The sequence below is a fragment of the Dromiciops gliroides genome, chromosome 6 (genome assembly GCF_019393635.1).
Source record: "Dromiciops gliroides isolate mDroGli1 chromosome 6, mDroGli1.pri, whole genome shotgun sequence".
NCBI classification, from domain to species: Eukaryota; Metazoa; Chordata; class Mammalia; order Microbiotheria; family Microbiotheriidae; genus Dromiciops; species Dromiciops gliroides.
In genome coordinates, this window is record NC_057866.1 from 10197155 (window position 1) to 10219853 (window position 22699).

Sequence of the window (22699 nt, forward strand, 5' to 3'; positions counted from 1 at the left end):
GCTGGTCTGGCCCATTCTTCCTGCTCACTGGTGAGTGTCCCAGCCCTGAGACCCTCAGGGCTTTGCAGGCCCCAGGGGAGCTAGGGGTCTCCAGACCTCCCTCCCATTTCCACTGATGGACCATGGGGTGCTGGGGGAAGTTGGGACCCTTTCTGTGGAGCCCCAGCAGGAGTTCTGCCTTGGGCAGGGCCATGCTGTGTGGCAAAGTGAGGGTCAGGAGGAAGGGGCTGCCCAGTGGTCAGTGCTCCGAGGGGGCAGCAGAGAGGGCCAGAAGAAAGTCCTAGGACTTCTGAGCCAGAAAGTCTTTGGGCACCATCTAGTCCAACCCAGACCTGAATGCAAATCACCAGGAAATGCTCATCCACCTTCCATTTGAAGAGCCCCAGGGACGGGGAACTCACTACCTCACAAGGCGGTCTCCCACTCTCAGCTCTGATGGTTAGGAAGTGTTTCCTCCCCTGCATCCTGCCATGTCCCCCCATCTGCACTATCTTCTCCATGGCTTTGGCTCTCTGATGCTCACCAAGGGAGGAAATAAAGTGGGCAAAGATCAGGGGAGGAGCTGGGACCAGAGAAAGAACAGAACTCCGGAGGCAGCAGCAGACTCAGTCACCTTCAGGCCTCACCAGGAGGGCTGCCTCCTTCAAGAGGCCTTGAGGCTCCCTATCATACCCACTTATTACCTACTTATCTGTAAGACATTGTCTCTACCCAGCCGGCCAGGCCTCCACTGTAGAGTCCTGGCCTGGAGCCGAGTTCAAGTCCTGCCAAGTCCTAGCTGTGGGACCCCGGATCAGTCACTTAACTTCTGTTTACGGGGATCCCTTTTTACAGCTGAGGAACCTGAGGCTTAGGGCAGAGGACTTGCCCAGGGTCACACAGCTAGGAGAGAGGCCAAGGCAGCTCCATCTGCCTCTGAGTTGGGGGTCTTCTGGCTGTTGGAGCTGGCTGGTTTGAGGGAACAAGCTGGCATGCCCATTTGGGCAGAAATCAGCTCTTCCATGACTGGCCATCTAGGAGCCCAGGGATGGAGCCCCAGGGCCCAACAGCTGGGCTCTGGGCTCTAGGTTCACTGGAACAATAATGATAATAACAAGGGGGCAGCTAGGTGGCGTAGTGGATAGAGCACCGGCCCTGGAGTCAGGAGTACCTGAGCTCAAATCTGGCCTCAGACACTTAATACTTACTAGCCATGTGACCTTGGGCAAGTCACTTAACCCCAATTGCCTCACTAAAAAAAAAAAAAATAATAATAATAACAACAGGGGAGCCAGGGGTCCCCTCTGCTCAGCCCCTGGGCCCCCTCACCTTGGAACGTCCAGACTCCTCACCGATGGTCTGTCCCGCCTGGGCTTTCTGGTCTTTTGTGCTCTGTGTGGGCAGGGCCTGCCTCTGGAGGGGGGAGCTTGGCACATAGTAGGCACTTAATCAATCAATCAACATTTAAACAATCAATAGACATAAGTGCCTCCCCCCATCCTTCTGCCCTTGGGGGCAGGACCCCCAGGCTGTAGGGTGGGGCTACAATAAGAAGGCTGGGTGCCTTGTCTGGGGAGTCACTGTCCCATAGGGACAAGCTCACTGGCCTCCCGTCCAGAGCCTCTGCTTCTAGCTAGGAGCCGGTGGAGGCCTGGAGTCACAGCTGCCCCTATCTGATGGCGCACAAGAGCCGGAGAGGGAGGCCCAGGAGAGACAGGAAGTGAAGCTGCTGACTCCTCTGGGACCCAGGGAAGCAGGAAGTTTCTCTACGGGAAAGCCCGGACTTCAGCTACCTTTGGGGCTCTCCCCAGGAGGGAGGAGACTCGCCTCCCTCGGCATCCTGGGCTAGCCTCCTCCAGAGCAGCCCTCCCTGCTCGCCAGCCATCTCTGGGCCTCAAGGCCGGATTCACCTGCTAGCCATTGCTCCTGCACAAGCATCCTTCTGTCCTGGGTGGGGCCGGCCTTGGGGAGCCAGGCCATAAGTGAGGGGTGTTTAGGAGCTAGGGGCCAGTGGGGGAGAATGTACAATCCAAAGCCCTGTGGGGGGGGGTAGACAGCTTGGTGGCGCAGTGGAGAAAGTGCTGGCCCTGAATTCAGGAGGACCTGAGTTCAAATTTGACCTCAGACACTTGACAGTTACTAGCTGTGTGACCCTGGGCAAGTCACTTAACCCTCACTGCCCTGCCAAAAAAAAATTAATAAAGTTCAGGGCACATTTGGTCAAGAGGCAACTCCATCTGCCTCTGCTGGTCAGTGTCGTCCTGTGAGAGATTTGGAGACTCCCCCGGGCCATGCAGCCAGTCCCACGAAGGATGTGGCCTGCCCCCACATGTCAGTAATGGCCTTCCAGCCTCTGCTACCCCAGACCCTGAGTGCCCATTCACCCTCGGACTGAGTCTGGAGCAAGCTTCAGAGCCAGGAGGTTGGCTCCGGGGGGCTTCAAAGCTAAATCTGAGACCTAGAGCAAGGATATACTCGATAGCCCCATCATGGGAGAGATGGGCCCGGCCTCTGGGAGGGCAGCCTCCACTGTCCTTATGAAAGATGGCCCAGTCAGTCATAAGGTGACGGATCCAGCCCCCTCCTGTCCCTCCTTCACCTCTTCCACCAGTTCTAGTGCTCAAAGATCCCAAAGGGAAGGCCCAGAGAGGAAGTAACAGAAAGCACCTTCTCCTCCCACAAGTCATTGCTTCGGAATTCTACGCAAGAGGAAAGCTGTTGAAACCGGACAGTTAGGACCACAAGCATTTATTTTTTGTTGTTGTTGTTTTGTTTTTTGGTGAGGCAATTGGAGTTAAGTGACTTGCCCAGGGTCACACAGCTAGTAAGTGTCAAGTGTCTGAGGCCGAATTTGAACTCATGTCTTCCTGACTCCAAGGCCAGTGCTCTATCCACTGCGCCACCTAGCTGTCTCCCACAAGCATTTATTAAGCATTTACTGTCTATGGGCACTCCAAGGCTGTTGTTTGTTCCTTGAATCCCGTTCGACACCACCACAAACTGCCGTGGACAACCAGGGTAATTCAATTTACTATTTGGTTTTTTTGTTTGTTTTTTTGCTGGGCAATGGGGGTTAAGTGACTTGCCCAGGGTCACACAGCTAGTAAGTGTCAAGTGTCTGAGGCCAGATTTTAACTCAGGCACTCCTGAATCCAGGGCCAGTGCTTTATCCACTGTGCCACCTAGGTGACCCTCAATTTACTATTTGTAATATTCTTTTAGATTTAGTCTTTAAGCACTTATAATAACAACTTTTGCCTTCCCCCCATCTCCAAATTAAAATGAACATTATATAACCATCATTATAAAATGTTGTACTACTTATAATCATGAAAATTCTAAAAATCAAAGTCTAAACCTCTTCATCAAGTAATTATGAATACTTTATGTAGGACATGCTGTAAGAATTAGAAGGAACCCGGTTAAGATCTCTTATGCTGACTATTATCTGCAAGACTTCAGATTGAATTTCTTTCTTTTGCAAATTTTGGGGGATAGAAAAACATTTTAAATGAAATAAGTGACAACTTGGAAGGCGTTTAGTGTAATAGAAGAATCCTGTTTAAACAATTTCAATGTCATACTTTTAAAACTTGAAAAAGGGGGTTGAAATATCTGCCACAAGACCAGACAATCTTAAATCTGGTTCCGCATCAAGTTTCTTCCCTGTTCTGATTTCAAGCCAGAATAAAGTGAAAATGCTCACTTACACAAATATGTGGTGGAAAAGGGTGGGGGGGGGGAGGAAGAATGTTACCATCTTGCTGAGGAGATGAAAATTAATTTCCTACCTTCAGTTGCTAATCAGTGGATGAAAACGAATAGCTGGTTAGAATGAAAAATATTTACTTTTCTCCTGGTGAATGACGAGTGTGGCATTAAACACTAAGTGCCCTTAAAGCACATTATTGCTGTTGCTTTGCTTTTAGCAATTCAATTCAGTTGTATCTGACTCTTAGAGTTCTCCTTGGGGAGGTGTAGAAGGAGTTCGGGGGACTTGTTTTGTCATTTGAAAGCAACAAGAGACCCCCATTTGGGGTTTTCTTGGCAGAGATACTGGAGGGGTTTGCCATTGCCTTATCCAGCTCATTTGACAGATGAGGAAATGGAGCCCAACAGGGTGAAGTGACTTGTCCAGGGTCACACAACTAGTGAGTGTCTGAGGCTGGATTTGAACTCGGATCTTCCTGACTCCAGGCCTAATGCTCTAACCACTGACCCAGCATTTTTATCATTGTTTCTACATAAATGTCATAGGGGAAGTCTCTATGAACAGCTCTCTTTTACCCTGGGCACACCAGCTTCACTCTCACAGAAACGCTATTGAATGCCGGACCCCTCTTTAAATATGGCCCCAGGATTGTTGTGAGGCACCAAGGAGTCAGTGTATGTAAAGGGATGTGCATCATATAAGCTAGCCTTGAAGGAAGGAAGGAAGTGCTTCTTCTCTAAGTCCTCCTCATTGGGGGTCAGTCGATGACCTCAGGAAGCTTACATGCTAAGGAGGAGACAGCACCTAACGGGGGCTGGTGGGTGGCCAGGGCTGGGGCTTCCCTTCCAAAGCACCCAGGATGGGTGTTGGAGGGGGGCCGCTATCTGATGAGGTTATGTGGGGCATAAGGGACAGAGCCGGGACTCCCCCCCAGCCCTTGGAGCCCAAATAAGCAGACCCCACCATGGGGTCCCAGCAGCCTCCTAGACCTCACAGCCAAGGGCCATGAGAGCTTCAAGGGACCTCTGAGGGCATCTAGTCCAATGCCTTTCTTTTACAGAAGGGGAAACTGAGGAACAGCGGGGTTAAGTCATTCACTTGAGATTGCTGTGAAGAATGCATTTTGTTAACCTTGAAGTACTAGGTCTAAATAAATAATTACTATCAAGTATAATTATTCATTATAATTTATCAATAATTTACCAATTCAACTTTAATTTATTTATAGTTATATTATATTTATAATTAATTTAGCAATTAATAACAATAATGACAACAGGGATTATAATCATAGCAGTAATGATGGTAACAGGAACAATAATGACAATAATAACAAAACCGGAGACAGGGCTTGCCTGGGTCAGGGGCCAAGAAGCTCTGGGCTCAAATCTCCCGTGGCCTTTTAAAAAAAATAAAAATATTGTATTATTTTCCAGTTACATGTAGAGATAGTTTTCAGCATTTGTTTATATAAGATTTCCAATTTCCAATTTTTCTCCCTCCCTCCCCCGCTCCCCTAAACAGCAGGCGATCCGATATAGGTTATATATATTCCTGTGGCCTTTCTTGACCTGCCTGAGCGTAGGTTCCCTCATCTGTAAAATGGGTGTAAAAATCGAGCCTCCCCAGCAGGGTTACTGGGAGGATGCATGAGGTCAGGGAGGGGCTGCTTGGCAAACCTTTCCATGCTCATTTGGGTCCCTGTGGGTGCCCACATGCAGCCCCGAGCCTCAGTTTCCCCCTGTGTAAAACCGGAGGCTGGGAGGGAGAGCGCCCCCCCCCCCCCCCCCCCCCCGCCATGAGGGGTGGGCTGCCAGGGCCCTGCTCTCTCCCCTCTGGCCTCTTGGTGTCACTGTTTGGTGGAAGTGGCTCCGAGGGGCTGAGCCGGGTCACGCCCCCTGCCAGGCAGCTGCTCTCTTCCTCCCAGTTCGGGGCCCTAGAGGCAGGTAGGACAGGGAGGGCTCGTGGGGTTACTCGGGGTGAGCCCTTCCTCCCCCACCCTGCCCCATGGCATGGGGGAGGGGAGGTGGAGGCCCGGCCCTTAACCAAGGAAGGGAGAAGGACCCAGAGACCCTGGGGGACTCGGCCCAGGTCACCCGGGGGGGCAGGGACAGGGGCAAGGGCAGGGGGCCCTTTCTAAACCCGAGGCTGGGGTCTGAGAGCTAACTCCCTCCCCCAAGGCTGCAGTCAGCCACTTGTACGTTATCATGCCCATTTCACAGATTAGGAGCTTAAGAAGGTCCTGCCCCTGACCCCAGGCCCCAGCTCTGCCCACTTCCCAGCACTGCCTCTCGGGTTACAGCCCTAGCCAGGGCCTGGCAGAGCCCCTTGGGGTGACCCTGCAGCATGTGGCCAGAAATACACACTCTCAACGGGCATCCACTAAGTGCCCACCCCTGGCAAAGACCCGTGCCCACTGGCTTCACACAATAGCCACCGTCTGGCGAGAAGAGCCCTTGGAACAGGGTGGGGCCTCAGGTCAGGGCTGGGGGGTGGGACCTTGGAACATGGAATGTCAGAGCTGGGAGGGCCCTTAGAATATGGGATGTTAAAAAAAAAAAATAGAATACGTGAAACACTCTAACTTCAGATGGTGAATTTAACCTTAACTGCTCAGAGCCCAAAAAAATTTTAATCTTTTCATCTAAATTCTAACAAAATCATATTTCTTGGGGCAGCTAGGTGGCACAGTGGATAGAGCACCAGCCCTGGAGTCAGGAGGACCTGAGTTCAAATCCGGCTCAGACACTTAACATTTACTAGCTGTGTGACCCTGGGCAAGTCACTTAACCCCAATTGCCTCACCAAAAAAAAAAAAAAAGAATATGGGATGTCAGTGCTGGGAGGGCCCTTGGAACAGGAAATGTCAGAGCTTATAATAGCCTGAAAGTAGAGCTTAGACCATAAGAGCTGGCAATGACCTCAGAGGTCATTTAGTCTCATCTTGAGTTCCTGGATGTTTTTATAAAAATACCATTCCCCCCTGTATGTCAATATAATTGTTTCCCTTTGTATCCTGGGTATTTCTTGCATTTAAAAAGCCTTGTCTGGGGCAGCTAGATGGTACAGTGGATAGAGCACCGGCCCTGGAGTCAGGAGGACCTGAGTTCAAATCCGGCCTCAGACATTTAACACTTACTAGCTGTGTGACCCTGGGCAAGTCACTTAACCCTAATTGCCTCACTAAAAAAAAAAATTAAAAAAAAAAAAGCCTTGTCTGGGGGCGGCTAGGTGGCACAGTGGATAAAGCACCGGCTCTGGATTCAGGAGTACCTGAGTTCAAATCTGGCCTCAGACACTTGACACTTTCTAGCTGTGTGACCCTGGGCAAGTCACTTAACCCCAGTTGCCTCACCAAAAAAAAAAAAAGCCTTGTCTGAGTGTAGGGCCAGATTTCCTGCCTTGGATTGGTACCAGAGGACGTGGGTCTCAGTTTCCTCATCTGTAAAATGAGAGAGTTGGAGAGTTAGTTGATGGCCTCTTAAGTCCCTCCCAAATCCAAATCCTTGATCTAGCCAGATGGTGCAATGGTTAGGGTGCTGGGCCTGGAGTCAGGAAAGCCTGGGTTCTAATTTCCTCCAGAACTGCTAGAACCCTAGCCCTGGAGCAGGACAAGACCTCCGAGGTCCAGCACTTAGGCCAATGCTCTTATTTTACAGATGAGGAAACTGAGGCCCAGGGAAGGGAAGTGACTTAGTTAAGGTCACTGCAGTTGTTCTTGTGATTTTCGTAGTGGGAAGGGGGCCTGCAGGTTGGGCTCAGTGGCCACAGGGGTTGCTTCTAGCTCTGAGATTCTGCAATAGGCTGTTTTTCATTTTACTTTTGTTTGGGGTTTTCTTGGCAGAGATGCTGGATGGGTTTGCCATTGCCTTCTCCAGCTCATTTAACACATGAGGAAACAGACAAGCAGGGTAAAGTGATTTGCCCAGGGTCACACAGCTAGGGAGTGTCTGAGGCTGGATTTGAACTCGGATCTTCCGGACTCTATCCATTGTGCCACCTGCGTGCCAGGCACTGAGTCAATGACTAGACTAGGAACACAAAGAAAGACCCCAAACCCCTCCCCTTCCATGCCCTCCCAGCCTCATGATGTCTGGGCACCCCAGTGGGTTTTTACTTCCCTCAGGGCTCCCTCTTGGGGCTGGGGGGGGGCAAAGCCACCTAATCTCCATTTCCAAGGGGAGTCATTAGTCAGGCAGCAATGAGCACAGGCCAAGCCAAACACCCCCAGTTTTTCCTGCTTTCAGACAGCCCAGGTGGGGTTTTGCCTCCTCTTTTCCCACACCGGGGTCCCCCAGGCTGGAGCGAGCCCTCCCCACTCAGGACCCATGGCCCGGCCAGGCAGGGCCTGCAGCGCCCCCAGCAGATGGCTGAGATAACTACCCCTGTCATGTCTACCCCCTGCCAAGCTTGAGTTCTGTAGTCACTTTGGAGCCCTCGCCCCAGCCTCCCCGATCCAGATGCAGCCCGAGAGGAGTGCCATTACTTGTCCAGGGTCACACAGTCTCTGCCCACCCCCACCCCTCTCCCCCTACCCTCTACCCCCACGGATCCCGTTTGAGAGACCCAGAGGGTCCAGCTGCCAGTTTAATGCCTGGCTCCACCCTGGGCCCCACGACGATGAGCCATCTGGGGGACCTTGCAGTTTCCCTCTCTGTAGAATGGGCGCACTCAGCAGCCTGGGGCTCTCTCCTCCTTCCCCCCGACTCCCCGCTGCCCTCCTGCCACAGAAAGGAGGATGAGGCCGCGGGTCAGCGACCCCCCAGGGACCCCCGGCCCTCCTGGGGGACACGGGCTTGGGCTTTCTGCTCATTCTGCATGTTTGCCCCCGTGGTCTCTTTAGGCCCCGGCCGAAGCAATGAGTCTGAAAGGTTTCACTTACCCGCTCCCGGAGACCAGGTTCCTGCACGCGGGGAGCAACGTGTACAAGTTCAAGGTCCGATACGGCAGCAGCGTCAGGTAAGGGGGGCGGGGCTTGCATCCCCCCTCCCTCCCTCCCTGGCCAGAATGGTCTGTCCCCCTCCCCCCTGCCCAGGATGGACTGCACCCCCTGCCTCCCCCCGCCAGTCTCTGCCCAGGATGGCTTGCCCCCCTCCCCACCCCACCCCACTCGCGCCCACTCCCAGGAGAGGGTCAGGACAGCGGAGCTTGGACCCCGGGGACTGTTTGTGGGCCGGGAGATTTCTTTGAGGACAAACTTGGAGATGCAGAATCACCCCATTGGAGCTGAGCCGCCCGAGCCAAGCTCTCATGCACAAAAAGAATCCGACTGGACCACGCAGGTTCAAGTGCCCCTTCCGGCCTGGCTTGGGTGGATGGGAGGAGGTGGGGGCCAGTTCCTGACTGATTCAATCAACAAGCGCCTTATGGAGGAGCTGATTACTGTCAAGTAGGTAGGAAAGCCCTGGAACCTAATCACTGCTTAGTGAGCCTTTATCTAGAACCTTCTGTATGCCAGGGATGCGAGAAGAGGCAAAGGGCAGTGTCTGCCCTCAAAGAGCCCCCACATGTACCAGGAGGTGTACACACTGTGTCTCTTTGAGGGTAGGACCAGCTCCTGGTGCACTTTAGCAATACCTTTGGGGCACTTTGGTACAACTTGAGTCCCGAGGGTCAGCGACCCCCGGGGACTCCAGGGCTCACATCTACCCCTCAGGCCCTCCCCACTGGTGCAGGAGCACCCGTCTGAGCCTACCTCAGGTTGGCCTTCACAGAGGCCCCACGGGGCTTCCCCAAGCCCGGAGTCGGATCCAGTCCCTTTCTCTGGGCCTTCTTCTCCTGCAAAATGAGGGGGTTGGGTCAAGAGGTGATGCTAACAATGAATAAGCCCAGGGGCGCACTAGGGTTAGACCAAATGGGCCCTTAGAGATCACCTAGTGCCGTCCTCGGCTTTTATAGGTTCATCTGTCTGGGGCTGGAAGCGACCTCAGAGGTCATCTAGACACACCAATGTTTCACAGATGAGAAAACTGAGGCTGAGGGAAGGGAAGTTACTATCCCTATGACAGATCATGTCAGAGGCGGAATTCTAACCCAGGCCCTTCTCTGAAGAAAGAAAGAAAGAATGAATGAATGAATGAATGAATAATAGTGTTTAAGCACCAAGTATGTGGCAGGCACTGTAATAAAAAGAGAACTAAGCAAGCCCAGGGAAGGCATGGGCTCCCTTGGTTAGATGATGGAGTGCCTATTATATAAGTGAGACCCAGGGGGGCAGCTAGGTGGCGCAGAGGATAAAGCACCGGCCCTGGATTCAGGAGGGCCTGAGTTCAAATCCAGCCTCAGACACTTGACACTGACTAGCTGTGTGACCCTGGGCAAGTCACTTAACCTTCACTGACCTGCAAAAAAACAAGTGAGGCCCAGGCTCCTTGCACTGCACCAGATAGGAACTACGGACCAAGGTGAACAAGAATTCAATAAATGCTAAACCCTTGCTATCCGCATCAGTTCATAGAAAACTTTTGTTTCTCTAACTCCCCAAACTATATTATTAATATTTTCATATATACAAAGTATTCCAAAAGCATTAGGGAAACTTTAAGCCTTAATAGCTTAATCCTCAGCTTTAAGTATTCACTGGACTTATAGCTTTAGAAGCTTTAGATTGTACTAACTTTTTGGAATACCTGGTGTGTGAACTCATATGTTCTTCACATAATTCCAATTTCTCCCTCCCAGAACTGTCACAGCCATGTGCAGGTCCACCAACAGTGTATGAATGTTCCTTTCTTTCCATCACCCCTCCAACATCGACTATTTCCTTTCCCCGTCTTTCAAGCTGTTGTTCTTTCTGATTTCTACTGCATTGTCCTGGGCTGAGGTTCCACTTGGAGACAATCTCTCTCTCTCTCCAGAATCTCCCATCATGACTCACTTGTTCCTTTGCCTTCCAGAGGGGAAGAGATAGCAGATAAGCAAATTGTCAGCAAAGAACTAGAGGTAGGACCACAAGAAGCAAAGAGGCTCCTTTGTGCTGAAGGCCCCGGGGGGGGGGGGGGGGGGGGGGGGATTGCTCCTGGGGCCCACTGGTTGGCCTGGCCTTTCCCCACATAGCTAGCTCTCCCGAGAAGGGGCCTGCTTATGCATTGTTCCTGTTTTCCTGGTTATTGTTGTTTTTTTAATGCATTGAAAGCCTCTGACCTTTCTCGTCCCCACTGGCTGAAATGTCAGCACCTTCTATGCTGATGCGGCAAGGCCTTTTGGTTCTGCCTGAGGTCAGGGTGACTGGCAGGCAGGGCCTTCTGGTGGTGCCTGGCAGGAAGACCTGCTTCCGGAAGGATGGAGCCTCCCAGGTCTCTGGCCAGCTTCCCTGGCTCTGCCCCTGACTGGGGCCTGACAATCCAGGAAACCCAACTGTAAATAGCCAGGCCAGGCGGCCACATCTTCCCCTTAATTAGAAACACTTGCATCTGCTATAGCCTCACTTCTCTGTGTCCCCACATCCCTCGAGGGTCCCACCTCCCCCCATGGCCGCCCCATTAGCCTTGGCGCCAGTAGGGATGGGGAGTGCTGTTCATGTGTGTCACTGACCACACATAGACACCTGTCCTCATGTCCAAGTTCCAGAGTTAGTGAGGGCCTCCCCCTAGCCAGCCAGAGGCCCAGCAAGCATCATGGGCCTTACAGTAAAGCACGTCCCTCTTGACTTAAGCCAAGCAGGGTAAACAAAGACGTGACCTTGGAAGAAGGTGGTGGGCACGTAGGCAGGCTTAGCCAGCATCAAAGCAAGGATTTTTTTCCTTTTTTTTAGGACTCTATTCGAGCTGTCTTGGGGAACCTGGACAATTTGCAGCCATTTACCACCGACCACTTCATCATATTCCCCTGTATCCTTTCTTCTGGGGTTCTGACTTCTGCTTAACATGGGAAGGGGCAGCGAGGTGGCGCAGTGGATAGAGAACCGGCCCTGGAGTCAGGAGGACCTGAGTTCAAATGTCACCTCAGACACTTACTAGCTGTGTGACCCTGGGCAAGTCACTTAACCCCAATTGCCTCAAACATCCGGTGCCGTCCCCAGTCGTCCTGATGTCTATCTTGCCCCTGGACCCAGATGGCTCTGGGGGAGAGAGGGAGGCTGGTGACCTTGCACAGTCCTGCCTCACTTAAATCCAATTCAGTGCAAGGCATGACATCATCCTGATGTCACGGTCCTCTCTGAGAAAGGACAAACAACAGTAACAACTTAACGTGGCTCTCCAGAGAAAATGGCGGCAAAGGGAGCCAACGGAATCTTGGCTGGCATTGAGAGAACAGCTTCCAGGACTAGGGGGAGAAAGAAGGGGGTGGGGATGTGCGAGGGGAGGAAGGGGAGAAGAGAAGGGGGTGCCCACGTCCCATGGTCCTCTGCCTTGGTCAGACCTGCTCTGGGCACCATATTTTAGGAAAGACTAGAGGTCTCCAAGCAGAGGTTGACATGGGGACTTTTGCTGGGTGAGGTCTGGGTTGGACCCAATGAAATCCCTCCCACTTCCCAGATTCTGTGTGTGGATGAGTGGGGAATGGGCTGTATTGACGTTTCCTATGTTAGGTTTAAAAGATGCCCAATAGAGCCTGGTCCATTTTTGAGGGAAGGCAGTAGGGGGCTGCAATCCCACCCCCCACCTCCCCTGTGAGTTCCTTAGCCCTCGTGTGAAGATAAGAGCAAATGGGAGCGGGTGTCCCACCTGAGATTCAAGCACGGGGCAGCTCTCCTGGACCCCTACCCTTTTGTCTGCACCCTCTATGTGGAGATGAAGTGGGCACCAGCTGGTGAGCAGAAGGGAGGAGGACCTGTCGGCCCTGAGGGGTGGGTGGGACAGCTCAGTGTCCTGAAGGTGCAGAGGGGTACAAGCTCCCACGCCCACTTCTCCTGCCTCCTTGCTGAGCAGTTCTCTCTCTCCATGGGCCTCAGTTTCCCTTTCTGTAAAGTGAGAGGATCGGACCAGATAACTCCCAAGACCCCCGCCGTCGTCCCAGCCTGTTTTCTCTGTTTTTGTTTCCTCCCTTCCTGGGGGGAGGGGGGATGAGTTCTCTGTGCCTCCCCAGGTCAGGAGGTTGGCCCTTGGTTTCTGCTGTCTCCAGTCTGGTGAGAGGGAGTTCATTAGGACTTTTCTAGGAGTTCAGTCTAATTTGCTGAGCATTTATTAAGCTCCTGCTGCATTCTAGCTGGGTGCTAGGGATCAAAAGAAAAAAATAAACAGTCCCTGCCCTCCTGGAAAACACCTTGTGGGTGTCTAAGTCAATAACATACCCATGGGCACACGGGTACCACGGGCAGCACCAGAGAAGGCGTCCTGAAGGAGGTGGGGGCCCGGGGGAGGGAGGAAGAAAGGACTCGCTTGCCCATTTTGCTGAGGTCAGACCCTACTCGGAGGAGGGGCCCCCAAATCCCGGAAATGTCCCTTGTCCCTTGTCCTTTTCTAGGGACCCTCGGAGGAGACAACGACCTCCCAGAAATGGTGAGTTTGCCTTTTCTGAGTAGGATGAAAATGTTTCTGCTCCTGACCAAGGCCCCTGGTTTGGGGTTGGGGGGCGTTGAGTTTGCTGCTTACTAGCTGTGTGACCTTGGGTAAGTCGTTGAAGCTCTTTGGGTCCTCTGAGGTCACTTCTAAGCCTAGGATCCCATTAGTCTGTTTCTAACAGTTTGTCTCTTCTGGGAGCAAAGTTGGTGTCCAAGGTTCCTTTCTACCTCTTAAAGAAAAGGGCCCCCCTTTACCCCCTCCCTCAGCCCCCACACTCCATCAGCTGACCGCCTGTCAGCTCTGGGGCAAGGAGAACCCCAAGGGTCTGGTTCCTATCTGAAGGGTGACGATGAGGAAACAGAAGTGAGAGCCATAGCAGTAAAGAAGAGAAGACTGGAAGACTTCAAGTTACCCACAGAACAGGAGCAGGGCAGGTCAGTGGTGTGGAAAACCTGAGCGTAGGTCACTTCTGAGTGACCACTGGGGCCAGCCTGGGAGATGAGGCTAGCCTGGGGCCTGGGGCCAGCCTGGGAGATGGGCTAGCCTGGGGGCTGGGGCTAGCCTGGGAGATGGGATAGCCTAGGCGATGAGATAGCCTGGGAGGTGGAACTTTCCTGCTCTATTCCCAACTATGCCACTGATGGACTGGGTATCGTTAGTCAAGTCATTTCCCCTCTGTCAGCCTCAGTGGTTCCTGAACTTCCCTGACATGAGGTTTGGCCAATTAATCTAATCTACTTTGAGCACACACAGGACTCTTCCCTTTATCAAAATGAAGGTTAGAAGATGTCTCCATTCAACATCCCTCCTTTCTTCCCTCCCTCTCTTCCTCCCTCTCTCCTTTCTTCCCTCCTTCCTTCTTCCCCTCCTTCCTTCCTTCCTCCCTCCCTTCCCTCCCTCCCTCTCTTCCTCCCTCCTTTTCTTCCTAGAAAGTCCCATAGGAGGGGGCAGCTAGGTGGTACAGTGGTTAAAACATTGGCCCTGGATTCAGGAAGACCTGAGTTCAAATTTGACCTCAGACACTTGACACTTACTAGCTGTGTGACCCTGGGCAAGTCACTTGGCCCCCATTGCCCTCCAAAAAAAAAATAAATAAAAAGAAAGTGTCATAGGGAGCGGTGCTTGGGTACGTGGCTCCGTCCCGTCTAACATTTTCATCCATGACTTGGCCACAGGCATACTTACCAAATAAATCTGTGGTCACCCACAGATCCGCTAGGAGGGTTCACTAACACTGGAAGTCAGAGTTAGGATCTTGACTGGCTGTGACATTGGGCAGCTAGGTGGCACACAGTGCCCAGAGTGCCAGGTCTGGAGTCAAGAAGACCTTGGATGTGTCACTTAACCTCTGCCTCAGTTTCATCATCCGTAAAATGGGGATAATAACAGCCCCTCCCTCCCAGGGTCATGGTGAGCACTTAGCAGTCACTTAAGAAATACTCAGATCACTGAGAGGTTCTGTGACTTGCCCAGGGTCACACCTAGCCAGTAGGACTTGAACCCGGGTCTTCCTTATTCTAAGGCCGGCTTTCTATCTCCTCTGCCACACTTAAAATACTAACAAGTAGAGAGATGAGGAAAGGTCTCCAGTAGCTGCAGGTGACCAAACTATGCTACAGAAGAAGATTTTAAGAGACAGAGGTGAAGAAGGAGGGCGTGCCAGGCATGTGGAACCTCCTGGACAAAGGCAGGGAGGCGAGAGATGTCCAGGCTCCCTTTTGACTGCAGTGGGGAGTATGTCAAGGGAGTAATGTGCAGTGCTAAGGGAGGTGGGAGCCACAAGGTTTTAAATACCAGGCTAATGAGTCTGCACTTGATCCCGGGGTAGTAGGGAGCCAGTGAAGGTTTTTGAGGAGGGGTACTCTCTGCTATAGGAATGTCACCTTGCAGCTGGGTGGAGTCTGGGCTCGAACAGAGCCCAGAGGACTGGTATGTTTCTGTTGTTTTGTTGTTTTTGTTTTTGTATTTTGTTTTTGCTGGGCAATGAGGGTTAAGTGACTTGCCCAAGGTCACACAGCTAGTAAGTGTCAAGTGTCTGAGGCTGGATTGGAATTCAGGTCCTCCCAAATCCAGGACTGGTGCTTTATCCACTGCACCACCTAGCTGCCCCCAACTGGTATGTTTCTGGTATGTTTGCTTGCCTCCAGAGACAAGAGAGTCTTGTGCTCCGAGGCAGTGACTGTTGGCAGTGCCCAGTGAGTCTTTGGCTGCTGTCTGCCCAATGTAAAAATAGCCTGCCTCTGAAATATTCATGGAGCCCCAGGGTGGGTTTGCTGGTGGGGGCTCTCCTGGGGCCTCAGAGACCCTGCTGATTTCTTCTTTTGCAGGGCTATGATGGGAACTTCCAGCAGGAAGAAGCCCCCGACTCATTCCAGAAGGGTGAGCTCCAAAGCGCGGCCTCCCCTCGTTACCCAGCCGGGGTCCCCAGTGCCATCGCAGGCCCGGGTGACTGGCCTGGCGTGTTCCTGGTGCCTGCTGCTCTACCCCAGATGTGCTGTTGAGGAGGGAGGGCCATAGCCCGGCTGCTGCCCTGCCAGCCTTGTCCTCCCTACCCTGAGAGATGCCCCTGGAGGCTCTGGGAATGTTTCCCAAGGCCAGGGTCTGATGACTGGGGAGCAGAAGGAGCCAAAGGAGTGAGGAAGGCAGGAAAGGTGGGGATGACAAGATTGTCTGGCCTGGTGCAGGCTCCACCTGGGTGTGGGAGGCGAAAGGGCACAGGGTCTACATGCAGAAGGCCTGGGGTCACACTTTACCAGCATGACTTTGGACAAGTCCCTTCCATTCAGCTGAGCTCCACAAGCATGTATTAAACACCCACTGTGTGCTGGGTCCTTGGAGTACAAAGACAAAAAGGGAAAACAGTCGCTTCCCTCGGCAAGCTTGCGTTCTTCTGGGCCTCAGTTTCCCTCTCTGTACAGGAAGGTGTCTCCCTGATCTCTGAGGTTCCATCAAAGAGGGTGCTTGCCTCCCTCCCTCCCTGGGAGACCAGCATTGAAAGGGCTCTTATCCTTCTTTGACAGAGGACCCCAAGGGTCATAGAGGTCACACAGCTCATTGAGGGCCCCACAGCAAATGGATGCAATGCCTGTTCCTGCCTCCCCTGGCCCCCTCCCTGGGAACCCCTTCCAGCTACCCCCAGAGGCCTTTTGGACAGGGCAGACTCGGGGGGAGGGACTGGCCGTCCCTGCCCTCCAGGATAGCTTGGGCAATCAGGGCCGCCCCTGCCCAGTCTCTGGCCACCCAGGGGAAGCTAAGCGCCCACCTGCTTGAGGGTGTCAGCCCAGTCCAGGTGGCGAGGAGAGAGGTCAGCTCCAGAGCTGACTGGAGGGACTTTGGCCTCCCTCTCCAGGCTTCTCCACCCGTCCGGCACAGTGCCCACATGCTCCTACTCAGCAGACCTGCCTACTGGACCCTTGGCTCAGCTCAGAAGAAAACCGAGCCCAGCCGAGGGGCCCGGGCGCCTGGTGCAGGCAGGGCGGTGGCCAGGCTGGGCCAGAGCCCAGCCCCGGCTGAGCATTTGGCCCGAAGCAGGCAGCTCACAGGGGCCCTCAGTGCCAGTTTCCTGGGCCGGAAAGATCCAGTTGGCACCGCGCTCCACTGCTTCTCCTTGTTGGGGTGAGGCAAAGGGCTGGCTTTGAGGGCCCCGTGATTCTGCACGTCCTCTGTCTTACCAGCAATAGAAGGGAAGTTTTGGCAAAGGCCCTTAAGTTAGCGTGGGGCCTGGTTCAGAGGGCAGGCCAGGGTGAGGCCTTATGTCTGGGCCTCAGTTTGTCCATCTGTCAAAAGCAGGGGGCGGCCTCTCCCAGCTTTGACTTGCTGGGTCCTAAGTGCCTAATGTGGGATCAGAAGGGCCTAGAGGAGCCTCCACCTCTACACGGGGCTACGAGATTCTGAGATCTGTGTTCTGAGTGTCACGGTTAGAAGGGAACTCCGCCACAGCTACTCCTACCCAGATGTGGCAAAAGCTCCCCAACGAGGGGTGCCCCAGGCCCTGCCTGGAGCTCTTCACTCCCTATGTGCCCCTCTAGAGTCAGCATTCTAACAGAGCTCAGCCCTGCTCACCCTTGGGGCTGAATTGGAAAAGAGAAAATTGGCTCGGAATACAAGTCAGGTCTTTCTGTTGGTGTTGTTCAGTTGTTCGGTTGTGTCCTACTCTCTGTGACCCCATTTGGGGTTTTCTTGGCAGAGACACTAGAGTGGTATGTTTACAGCTCATTTGACAGATGAGGAAACAGAGGCAAACAGGGTGAAGTGACTTGTCCAGGGTCACACAGCTAGTGTCTGAGGCCAGACTTTAACTCGGGTCTTCTGGACTCCGGGCCTAGCAAGAATGAAGTTCCCAAGTATAAGTATAGTACAACGAGGCAGGAAGTATGACAAAGATCTGGTGCTATTAGTGGACCACAAGCTCAATGGGTGTCAATAGCACAGCCGCTTTCCCTCCCTCCCCCTCCCCATGCTAATTTGATTTTAGGCTGTATTAAGAGCTGTGTATAGTGTCCACAGTGTGATACTGACCTCGTATGTCCTCCTGGTCAGGCCACACTTGGAGTAGTGGGTCCCGTTCTAGGCACCACATTTTAGGAAGGACATGGACAGATAAGCTGGAGAAAAAGCAGAGGAAGGTGACCAGAGTGGTGAGATCCTTTCCTAGCAGGACAGGTAAAAAAAATGGGAGTGTTTAGCGTGAAGAAGAGAGGACCCTGGGAGGACGTGTGGCCGATCTCTTCCCTTGTCTCTTCATTGCCAGCCGGCTCTCGTAGGTGCTTAATGAGTGCTTGTCGGGTGGGTGGGTGCCCACTTGTTTGGGCTCATATGTGCTGCTCTCCTCCGGCTCTGTTCACAGTTGAATTAGGCTGCAACCTAAGTTTACTTTGAGAGGTGTCAAGAAGGCACTGCCTCACCCCAAATACCTCCCTTCCTGGGCAGGCTGGGGCCTGACAGCCCCACCCTCTCTGCAAACCCCAGGCCCCAGCAGACAGATGACAGGCAGCCCCCTGACCCCTGGCAGACCTCTTTCACCTGCCCACCCCCCAGGACTACCAGATGCTGAGTCTGTTTCTGGGGTGGAACAAGCATCTGGAGATGAATCCCAAAGAAAACATGCAAGGCGAGCTTCTTACATCTGGGGAATTTCTGTGGGTGTAAAGAGATGCCATCTCTCCAAACAGTCATCCTGTGGTGAGCCTGGGGTCTGGTACAGGACAAGCACTGGACCAATGTTTGTGCATTGGATCTTCTAAGAGCAGGAGACACAGGAAGCAGGAAGCCGGCCCTGGGCTGCTCTGAGCTCTCTGGATGGCTCCTCATGCAGCCGGGGGCAGCTCGGGTTAGCCCCAGTAACATTAGCTTTGTTTGTTCTCAGCACTTAAACCTCAAGGTATCAGGTTTGGGTGGGTCAGTCATGAACAGCTCAGATGGAAAGAGACCCAAATGTTAACTTTCTCTTTAGACAGTCAGAGCCCAGCTCCCCAGCCCATCCGAGCCCAGACAACTTCAATACCGTCCTCCCTCCCCTGCCAGGAGGACAGGTGGAACACGGTCCTTCTCTCTCTTTTGATCAGAACTGGCCTGGAGAAACTGCCTCAGAAGAGGACGAGCCTGAGGACTCTGACACTGCTTTCCTCAAGGACAGTGGTGAGCCCCAAGAAATCCTTTTCTTTGAATGAGAACACTAGGGTCAAGGAGCAGAACTCAGAGTTCTCAAAAGAAGAAATGTAAACATCAACAACCATATGAAATATTGCTCCTAAGAGCTAAGAGCAAGAGGGATGTCTGCTCAAGCTTCCCTGAGGTTCACCTCACACCCCTAGATTAGCAAGAACTGGATTCCTTTACACCAAAGTTGAAAGCTGGAAAGAATTTCAGAGATTATCTAATAGGGGGCAGCTAGGTGGCGCAGTGGATAGAGCACCAGCCCTGGAGTCAGGAGTACCTGAGTTCAAATCCTGCCTCAAACACCTGATGCTTTACTAGCTGTGTGACCCTGGGCAAGTCATTTAACCCTCACTGCCCCACAAAAACAAAACAAAACCAAGAAACAAACAAACAAAAACAAAACAAAACAACTCCCACATACTGGCCAGCTCAAATGAGTTGTAATGACTAATCTCATCCTAGAAAAATGAAGACAAAACACTTCTCTCCTTTGTGGTAGAGGCAGGGGATTAGGGGGACAGACACAGTTATGGGGTTTTGCCCAAATTCTTCTGTCACAAGGGAGGATTGATTAGGGATTGATATATTGGGAGATGATTCTGATGTTTAAAAAAATGGCATAAAAGTCCAAGTTATTAATTGTATGTGTGTGTATTGGGTGGGTAGAGGGAGCCATGAGCAAGAATCCTATCTAAAGGGATTAAGGGAGCCTGGGCCACCTTCTGTTTCCTTTTTATCAGTGAAATCAACGCTGCCGCTTCCTTCAGGGTGGGCTGTTCTATTTCCCTGTTTGGTCCCTTCACTTTCTGCCCATTGCTGGGGGATGGGTCACTTTCTTTCTTTTTTTTTTTTTATGTATGAGGTATTTTATTTTTTCCGTTACATGTAAAGATAGTTCTCAACTTTTGTTTATACAAGCTTTACAATTTCAGATTTTTCTCCCTCCCACCCCTCCCTCCCCCCTCCCCTAGACAGCAGGTAATCTGATATAGGTTATGTCTATATATCTCTATACATATAGATATAGACATAGATATATACACACACATATATATACACATAATAACATTAATCCTATTTCTGCATTAATCCTGTTACAAGAGAAAGAATCAGAGCAGTGATGCAAAACCTCAAAATAGAAAAAAAAAACCAACAGCACCCAAAACAAAAGAAATAATATGGTTCATTCAGCATCTATACTCCACAGTCTTTCTTTTTTTTCTTGGATTTGGAGATCCTCTTCTATCAAGAGTTCCCTGGAACTCTTCTGTGCCATTGCATTGGTGAGACGAATATAGTGATGGGTCACTTTCAAACCCCCCCCCCCCGCCCCCGCCAGGGGCCGCTGTCTGAGCTTGAAGACCTTCCATCACAGATTGAGACGAAGCTCAGACTGAAGTGTTTGTGGAGATGCCCTTGTCCAGGAGTATGCGTTTGAACAAACACCCATGCCCTTGGAAGGTGGTGCCACAAGGCTTCTTGGTCAGCTCTGTGTCCTGAGCCCACAATCTTGGCTTGGGAAGGGCTCTCAGATGATCTCAGCTTGGGGGGGGTGTCCCCTGCTTTGTCTTTTCCCAGCACAGTGTCCCCTAGAACTAATGACATGTCTTTGTTTTAGGGACCCTGGCAGGGGCTGGGTCTACCCTGGTGGACCCAAAGGAACACTCTCCACAGCCAAGCAGCCCACCTTCTCCTGAGGAGCCCCCCAAGCAGAAACATGCTGGATTTTGGGGCTTTCTAAGGTAAGAAAGGGCACCTCTCTTGTTTTGCCTTGAGACCCAAAGAACCTCCTCCCATTAAAATGTGAGTCATAAGAAAATAGAAATACACCCCCACATACCTCAAGAGCCTTCTATACCACGTAAAAGGTAATAGAAATGGAAGGTCTTGAGGTCATTGCCCTAATGTGCCTGATATTCCAATCCCATCACTCTTTTACTCAAAGACCCTCAATGGCTGCCCATGGCCAACCAACGGAGGCACAGATTCCTTGGCCTGCCCTTCATGTCTGTCCAGAGCCTGCTTCCAATTCACTTCACTCCTCTTATCTCATGCTGACCCCTTCACACCATCCAACTGGACTTCCCAACACTCCTTCTGCAGTCTCTTGTGTCCAGGCCTCTGCTCCCGTCATTCCCCGTGTCTAGAATCTACTCTCTTCCATCTGCCCGCATCTTCTTACAAGTCCTTCCATTCCTCTAAGGTCCAGTGCAGTTGCCGCTTCTTCCAGGAAGCCCTCATTGAACCTTCCCTATCTCCCCTCTCCCAATTTCTTCCAGCCTTTGCCTGGATCTTCCTGGGCCCTGACCTTATTCTCCTTTATTTGTACACATCTTTCCCTGGTAGTCGACTATAAGCTCCCTGAAGGCAGGCTCTGTATCTACATCCCCAGTATCTAGCATGGTGCTTTGCGTACAATAGGGTCTTTAAAATAGAAAGATTCCAAAAGGCTTAAAGCAGTTTTAAGCTCATAAAACGGTGGATAAATAAGTTAAGGTCCCAGGCAGGACCTCGATTCGAATGTCACCCTTTCCCTTACATTTCCTGCCCAGGTCTGTTTCCTCAGCTGTAACATTGAGGAACTGGCCTCTGAGGGCCTTTTTGGCTCTGAATCTGTCATCCTTCGTGTGCATGGCTACGGAGTCTTCCCTTTCATGGGCCCAGTGAACTGCCCCCACCCCATGAGAAAACTCCTTCCACCCTTGGAGCTGGCCTCTTCTCCGTAACTTAATGGCGTCTTGGAGTTACTTAGAGGCGAGGCACCTTGCCCTCAGCCACAGACTCGGTATGTAAGCATCAGACAGGTGATCTGACTGTCGAGGCCCAGTCTCCACCTACCATGCACACTGTCCCCACAATGTGTGAATGACAGGACTGCATGCGGGCCGCCCTGACCACTGGACGCCGAGTCCTTTCCACCGTCACTTGTGTGCCTAAGTGGGGGCTTCAGAGGCCTCACTTGGCCGGATGCAGGCCCTCATCCCCCATCATCTCCTGTTCTTTGGTCCCCATTGGGTGCACCATCATGGCTTTCCACATGTTAACTCCCATTCGACATCTCCTCAGAGCCCTGAATTCCAGAACAAAACTAGAGGAGAGTCTGGAACCCTCGACAGGAAGGGCCGGACTTGGGAAATGGGCTCTCTTAGGAATCCTTGGATTTGGAGCCTGAGGTCCTGGGTTCAAATCCTAGCTGTGCTCCTCCCTAGCTGGGTGAAGTAACCTGACCCCGTGGACATCTATAAGATGAGGCATGGTAACTGGATCACCCGAGGGTCCCTTCCAAGCCCCAGTGGCTGTGCTGTGTCCTTGGGAGCCCCAGGGCTACCATGAATTTCTCTCTTCTTTCCTCCAGCTCCCTCTTCTCCTTCAGGATTTTCAGCAGGCGGGGCAGCCAGTGAGCCTGGCAGAAGATGGCGGTGGAGGCAGGGATCACCTATTCCTGAGTCACCCTCTGCTGTCTCAGCCCGTTCCCTGGGGCCGCAGCCCGAGAGAGGAGAAGGCCTCGGGTTCACCAGGGCTGGCCATGTCTCTGGCTTCTCCTTTGTCCTTGCCAACTCATGTTTGTTCAGTCAGGCGGCGGATGGATAAATGAAGGGATCTGTTCTTTCTAGTGGTCCTGGAGATTTTTACTGCCCTGAGAAACAGTTTGGGTCTCTCGTCTCCAGCACTCAGGGTCCTGCTGACAAATTATTTATGAAGAATTATCGATTGAACTTAGTGGAGTGAAGTGGGGGGGGACTCCCTCCTCTTGGTACAAAGGGATGGACTGGGGAAAAGCCTCCCTGGCTCAGCCCATGCTTGCTGGCAGAATTCAGCGCAGGCTCCCCAGGCTACACTTGCTCCCAGGGGCTCTGGAGAGGTTCTGCCCTGAGCCTGTCCTTTTAATTTGTGTATTTGGCGCACA

The 22699-nt window shown here is 52.3% G+C and overlaps 1 protein-coding gene across 1 annotated transcript; it reads left to right on the forward strand.

Annotated features, from left to right (window-relative positions):
- Nucleotides 1-8538: 8538 nt before the first annotated feature.
- Nucleotides 8539-22341, forward strand: MAJIN (membrane anchored junction protein). Its single transcript, XM_043973097.1, has 10 exons — nucleotides 8539-8650; nucleotides 10588-10633; nucleotides 11445-11520; nucleotides 12329-12442; nucleotides 13097-13139; nucleotides 13401-13568; nucleotides 15462-15513; nucleotides 18699-18771; nucleotides 20411-20534; nucleotides 22148-22341. Exons 1-10 carry the CDS (start codon nucleotides 8550-8552, stop codon nucleotides 22191-22193), a joined length of 843 nt encoding a protein of 280 aa, XP_043829032.1. The 5' UTR covers nucleotides 8539-8549; the 3' UTR covers nucleotides 22194-22341.
- The last annotated feature ends 358 nt before the right edge of the window (nucleotides 22342-22699 follow it).

What these genes read in the sequence shown, in the direction of transcription:
- MAJIN (XM_043973097.1), top strand. Translation starts at nt 8,550, where the DNA reads ATGAGTCTGAAAGGTTTCACTTACCCGCTCCCGGAGACCAGGTTCCTG. An exon ending in CGATACGGCAGCAGCGTCAG is followed by an intron (nt 8,651 to 10,587) that starts GTAAGGGGGGCG and finishes TTTGCCTTCCAG; the next exon opens with AGGGGAAGAGATAGCAGATA. An exon ending in TTGTCAGCAAAGAACTAGAG is followed by an intron (nt 10,634 to 11,444) that starts GTAGGACCACAA and finishes CCTTTTTTTTAG; the next exon opens with GACTCTATTCGAGCTGTCTT.